At 38.3% G+C, this 7160-nt stretch overlaps 1 protein-coding gene across 1 annotated transcript in view; it reads right to left on the reverse strand.

Annotated features, from left to right (window-relative positions):
• The window catches only part of LOC308103458 (palmitoyltransferase ZDHHC14-like), a 46700-nt gene extending 39870 nt beyond the window's left edge, over positions 1-6830 (reverse strand). The window contains exon 1 of the mRNA XM_080453428.1: positions 6007-6830. Coding sequence (XP_080309554.1) covers positions 6007-6293 — 287 coding nt within the window. The 5' untranslated portion in view covers positions 6294-6830. The remainder of the gene's footprint in view (positions 1-6006) is intronic.
• Between the last annotated feature and the right edge of the window lie 330 nt (positions 6831-7160).

Here is a 7160-nt window from a genome sequence, read left to right on the forward strand (position 1 = left end):
TGATTACAGGTTTGCATACTGTGACACACACACACACACACACACACGCACGCACACCTCAGTCACAGACTCCTCATTTAGGGAATCCATAAATAGCAGCACCTAAACAGTCGGAGCATTCTGGTTGTGGTGCGTCAGACATGTATGAAAACTTAATGGTATCTCTGTCTACACTGACAGACACAGCGTGTGCTCTGTAATTGTTAGTCGGTCGCAGTGCCAGTCAGTCATTACTTTAGTATTTGGGTCATTTCAAGTACAATTTTGAGATATTTTTACTTTACTGGAGTATTTCCAATTTTCAGTACTTTTACTCGACTACATCTCAGAGGCAAATATTATACTTTTACTCCACCACAATTATTTGAAAACTTTAGTTACTGGTTACTTTGTAGATTTAGATTATTACAAAACATACATTAACCATTTCAGCCCTACAGTATATACATTTCGGCCACTTGATCTACAAGCTACAAAATCTGATCTACAAACTCACAATGCGTCGCGATGCGATGCATTGTGAGTTTGTAGATCTGTTATTTTCAAAAAAAAATTATACATCTGAAAACTTGTGAAATGGGACAAGTACTGCTTGATACTTTTACTTCAGTAAAGAAATTTACTACTTTTTCCACCACTGCTGTAATCAAATGCCTTCATTCTTGATAGTGTCGTTAGGCTATATCACTATAATCTCATAATCAAATTTTCAAAGCAACTTATGTGTATGACCCATATTATGTGGCTATTTCTACCGTTGCCCTTGAAGTCACGCCGTTTATCCTTTGTTTGCATTTTTAACCGCTGTACATTGAAGCTGGCCTACATTATTGTCTTTTGCAACTTCTGTTGGTTTGATGCTGCTCTCTTGGCCAGCTCTCCCAATAGCAACAAATATGTGATGTACAAGTTTACAAGAAATATAGTCCAAAGGAGCTGAACAAAAATACGTACACAAAGTATGTATTAATAGAGCATGACAACGTTTTGTCGAAACGTCGTCATGCTGTATTAATACATATTTTGTGTGCGGATATCCCTTCCATGTCCAATGTACAAGCTTACAACATGTGGCAAAGCGATGCGCTGTGAGCTTGTAGATCGGCTTTTTCAACCCATTAAGACCGGGAACGCATCTGTGTCATTTTTTGATTTGAGCTAAAAAGCATTATTTTACACTTTGGCTATTCAAAAATAGCAGATATACAAGCTCGTAGCAAGCTTGTAGATCTGCTATTTTTGAGAAATCGTGAAAATTTGGCAAATCTTTGAATATATATATTTTTTTTTAAGCGAACATTTGTAACTCAAATCTTTCCTTCTGGGGGTCCCTGGAACAAAATATTTTGAGATGGGGGTCCGCGGCCAAATACATTTTTGGGGTCATGAAAAAGTTTGAGAACCACTGACATAGTAACATAATTATTTTCAAAAAACTTGTTAGGATTTAGAAGACATTTTGTAGAATCAACCTCAGGTCTTAATGGGTTAATACATATTTTGTTAATACATTATTATGTCCAATGTACAAGCTCACAACATGTGGCAAAGCGATGCTCTGTGAGCTTGTAAATCGGCTCTTTTAAGTACCGTATAAAGCACTAAAAAGTGATTAACAAAATTACGTTTAATTCTCAACAGAACAAAAAGAGTATCCAAGAAGTTATGGCCCTGGGGAAAAGAACAGACACTGATGTCTGGTCGTGTAAAAGAGATTGAAGGATCAATCATAATTGATCTGAGCTGTGGTTTTGTCTGAGGCTTCTAGTGTGACCGATTCATCCAGATAGAGACGGTTTCACCACAAACGCCTGTAGTCTCTTCGTTGAAATCAACCAGAAGTGTGTGGCTTTTAACCCATTCAGACCGGGGAACGTGCTATGAGCTTGCAGATCTGCTTTTCTTTTTTTGAAAAATCGTGAAAATGTGTGCAAATCTTTATTTTGAACATATATGTATGTTTATTTTCATTTTTTAAAGCGAACATTTGTAACTCATTTTTTTTGCTTTAGACATTTCTACAAATGTCTTCTAAATACTAACAGTTTGTTTTCTCTTTTTTCCAAACGTATGTTGCTATAATATCAGTGGTTCTCCAACTTTTTTCATGTCAAGGACCACCCAAAATACGTATTTGTCCGCTGGCCCCCATCTCAAAATATGTTGTTCCAGGGACCTCCCCAGAAGCAAAGATTTGAGTTACAAATGTTCGCTTTAAAAATATATATATATATATATTCAGAGATTTGCACACATTTTCAAGTTTTTTCAAAATTAGCAGACCTACAAGGTTATGAGCTTGTAGATCTGCTATTTTTGAATAGCCAAAGAAATCTAAAATGACACATGATGCTATCCCGGTCTTAACGGGTCAACTGGTCAGGCTGTTTCTTGGAAAGAGAAGGAGGCCCTTCCTGGTATTTCGTTCGCTCAACTCACTGTAATTCTTCATTTCTGGCTATCAAAACATCTGACATTCAATATGCCTCCATCTGTGGAATGTGGAGAGAAGACCGCCTGTCTCGCTTCACTTCAATGGGGCGCGTTCATGCAACATTGCAAGCAACACACAACAACACTTTATGTTATACTGGGAGTAATCGTGTTAAGCATTGATCGCTCTGGCCAAAAAAAGAAATGAAAGCCTGTGCAAGCAATCTAGAGATATTCTAATTGCGTTACGCTCATTCAGATTATGTCCATGCACCAATTGAGATAATCAGACGTAGGGGGGGGGTTTATATGACAATTGCTACGGTATAATTGGACTTTCGCCTTCATCAGATTAAGGTCGGTTCCTTTACAAGTGCACCATCATCAACAAAACCCATGCGGTACATAGGCGACAGTTGAGGAAGAGTCTACTATTAATTTGGTTAACATCAGATTGTTAGAGTGCATGGCAACATGTCTGATTTTGCCAGTGGTGGAAAGTAACTAAGTACTATGTACTCAAGTACTGTACTTAAGTACAATTTTGAGGTACTTTTACTTTACTGGAGTATTTTCCAATTTTCTATACTTTTACTTCTACTCCACTACATCTCAGAGACAAATATTGCACTTTTACTCCACTACAATTATTTGAAAACTTGAGTTACTAGTTACTTTGTAGATTTAGATTTTTATTACTAAACAAACATACATTAACCACTTAAACTCTCTATATATTTTGGCTATTTGAAAATAGCAGATCTACAAGCTCGTTGTGAGCTTGTAGATCGGCTATTTTCAAAAGATTTGTATACATTTTGAAAACTTGAAATTCTGCATAATGAGTACTTTTACTTTTGGTACTTTTTAAGTATATTTTGATGCGAATACTTTTGTACTTTTACTCAAGCAAATTTTTAATTCCGGACTTTTACTTGTAACAGAGTATTTCTACATTGTGGTATTGATACTTAAGTAAAAAAAAAATTAACTTTTTCCACTGTCCATTTGCTCGTCAGATATCCCCATAATGAGATTAGGAGATTGTTAGTAAGCTAAGCATGCAGCTGTATGCCGTACGATGGCCTTAATCAGATTAGGCTTAGATTATCAGTGCTGATGTAAACAAACCCAGTAGCCCTGAGAATGTTAGTCACTACTATCATTTACATAAAGTCTGCCGAGCAAATTAAAGGGGTCGAGGGGGGAAAGGTCGTATTCTGTTGTCTACTGGATGTCTGCCACGGAAACATCAGGGCTGTTTTGGGGAGATCAAATGTCTGTCTGATGCTATGTCCAACTTGATTGTCTTTCAGAAAAAGAGAAAAGAGGAAAAAAAAGAGAGAGGGAGGTAATCAAGCTGTACTAGAGTGGATTCACAGGGAGACTTGCTTCAGTGATGCTTCTGGTACAGGAGAAATTGGACAAACTGATTGAACCAAGAGACAGAGGGAGAGTGATATATATATATATATATATATATATATATATATATATATATATATATATATATATATATATATATATATATATATATATATATATATATATATATATATATATATATATATATATATATATATAGTGTGTGTGTGTGTGTGTGTGTGTGTGTGTGTGTGTGTGTGTGTGTGTGTGTGTGTGTGTGTGTGTGTGTGTGTGTGTGTGAGAGAGAGAGAGGACTGGAGATTGTGAGCTAAGGCTTAGCAATACTCAACAGATCATATAAAAAAGAAATTCCATGTAAGTTTCAACAGTAAGTGAAAGTACTTCATCAAACATAGTCTGCCTTGCTTTTCCATCACAATAAGGACATATGGCCATGGGTGTATATATGCCGTGGTGGCATAAGGTTGAATCGTTTCATAAAATGTCTTATTAAGCATGGCATGGGGTGACACCAGGTTATGTGGGGATCATAACTCTATATGATCTATGACTATGACTATATAGTGATTTAATCTTTGATGCACTATTTGACACTCACTCAGTGGTAGAAGCAGCCAAGAACATGTACCCTAGTTGACTCTTTGACATACTTTATTTCAGTTTTTATACTCTCAGAGGCAAATATTGTCTTAAATAATTATTTGACAGCTTTGGTCACTCGTTACTTTTGTTTCTTCCAGATTTATAGATGATTAAAGGTAGGGTAAGTGACACAATTGACAGATAAAATATGTATAATTATAGGTTAAGCTACCCAGTAATTAAAACAAGGCCCACCTTTAGAAGCTGCAACGTTGAAGTGATGATGAGCAAAGTAATGCATTACTAATTACAATCCAATACTATGATTGTGAAATGGGCCATTCTGCAATGAGCACTTTTAAGTTTGGCAGCCTATTGGCAGCCTAAATATATGTTTAACATCAATAGTTTTGTACTTTTACTCAAGTGTATTTCTGAATAGGCCTCCAGGACTTTTACTTAAACAGTATAATATTTCTATGTCATATTGCTACTTTTACTTGTACAAATCTGAGTACTTCTTTCCACCACTATCACTTTATCGATTCTGTAACTCGAGATACAGAATTGATCTGAGTGTGAGCGTTTACAAAAGTTCCATTTGTACTCTTGTACTCTCTCAGAGTAAAAATATCAGATTGCTTTTCTCCAGCAGAGTTAAGCCTGATTTATACTTATTTGCACACTGGTGGTGTTGCATGCTGTAAATAGCAGCTCTACAAGCTCGCCATGCGTAACATTCGTGACACGTGGTGAGCTTGTAGATCTGCTATTTACTGAGCAGCACAACACCAGCACGCAACTAGGAAAACATTGGCCAAATTGTCAAATAATATAAGAAAATAGCTGATCTACAAGCTCACAACACCTCACAACAGTGAGGCGTTGTGAGCTTGTAGATTATTTTCACAATATTTATCTGTGGAACTGAAAATGTAAAGCCTCAACTCCTACAATTCTAAGTGTTTGTCAGGGTGGGGGGTCCCCAGTTCAAATGTGATTTTTAGGAGGGGGGTCAAAATTACAATTCTGTTACTCTGAGATTACAAATGTAAATTTTTTACACTCTGAGAGTAAAAATATTAGATTACTTTTTCTACAGCAGTGTTTAAAGTTGACACACTTACTCAAAAGGTGAAGAAGAGGCTGCTGAGAAAGTACAAAATGTTAAATTTTTACACTCTCAGAGTAAAAATATCAGATTACTTTCCTCCAGCAGTGTTGACACTTACTCGGAGGTGAAGAGCCCACTGAGAGAGTACAAATGTTACATCTTTACACTCTCAGCGAGCAAAAATACCAGATTACTTTACCCCCACACTTACTTGAAGGTGAAGAAGAGGATGCTGAGAGAGTACAAATGTTAACATTTTTACACTCTCAGAGAGTAAAAATACCATAAGACTTTCCCCCACACTTACTCGAAGGTGAATAAGAGGCCACTGAGAGAGTACAACATGTTAAATGTTTACATTCTCAGAGAGTAAAAATAACAGATTACTTTCCCCACACTTACTCGAAGCCAGGTGAAGAGCTACATTTTTACACTCTCTCAGAGAGTAAAAATACCAGATTACTTTCCTCCCCCCTCTCACACACACTTACTCGAAGGTGAAGAAGAGGCCGCTGGTGACAGAGATGAGCAGCAGAGTCAGGTAGAACACACCGGTCTGCCTGGCCATCATGATCCTGCCGTTACAGTAGAACCTGTTCCTGCCGGGGAACAGCTCCCACTTCCTCCGGTTCTTCTTGCTGCCCTTAGCCCGGCTCTTCTCCACGGCTCCTCCGGGCGAGGAGTTGCGGGTGCAAATCTGATTATACTGACATTCCCGCATGGTGGAGGAGCCGGGTTCATGCTGCTGCTGCTGTTGGTGGTCCAGAGCCAGATGCATCTGTCAACAACAAGATGTCGCACGATTCCCCAGCCAACCAAACAAACAAACAAACAAACAAAACGACCAAAAAAATGATCGAAAAAACGGTTGAATAATAACAACACGATCAATCCGATATTCGATTATATCAAATCCAATATTCGATTATATCGAATATCGGATCATATGCCCGATAGATCGGGTTGATTGTTTATGTTCAATTTTAAATGTCTCTCTCTCCTCTCTCTCCTCCTTGTCAGTCACATTTCAATCATTTAAAACGTTTTTTTCTTCCATCATCAGGATGGAACCCTGGTGAGATCAGAGCTCTCTCTCTCCTCGGTTGCATGGGTCATTCTTCCATTGTTTTTTTTATCCTCCTATTTATGTTTAGAATCCTAAACTATAGACGCTGTTGTTTAGCTGTAGCTTTTTACACAAAACACAAGCAAAAACACGTTGTTTTCTCCACCAGCTGGCCCAAAGAAGAGGGAGAAGCCAGAGAATGATCCATAGTCCTTCTTCACAGCTCGTCCTGCTGCTCACACAACAACCGTGTTCTGTTTAAAGTCCGACAAATGGACCCGATCACCCTGTTATTATAACACCTCCTCGCCGTGTGGAGGAGGATGACTCCACTAGGAGACCAACACGGTGGACATCACATCCATAGCGTGGTGTTGGTGACTGCTGGTGGAGGAGGAGGTGGTGAGTGAGTACTGTGATGTGAGGGGGAAATATTTCCGCAAATCCCACGCCGAGCATCTTTCTGCTTCCTCCTCCTCCTCCTCCTCCTCCTCCCACCCTGCAGAACAGAGCCGATGTGTTCCAGAGAGAGAGAGAGAGAGAGAGAGAGAGAGAGAGAGTGAGTAAGTAAGTGAGTGA

This window comes from Gymnoscopelus braueri (assembly GCF_963280865.1).
Source record: "Gymnoscopelus braueri genome assembly, chromosome: 16".
Taxonomy (NCBI): domain Eukaryota; kingdom Metazoa; phylum Chordata; class Actinopteri; order Myctophiformes; family Myctophidae; genus Gymnoscopelus; species Gymnoscopelus braueri.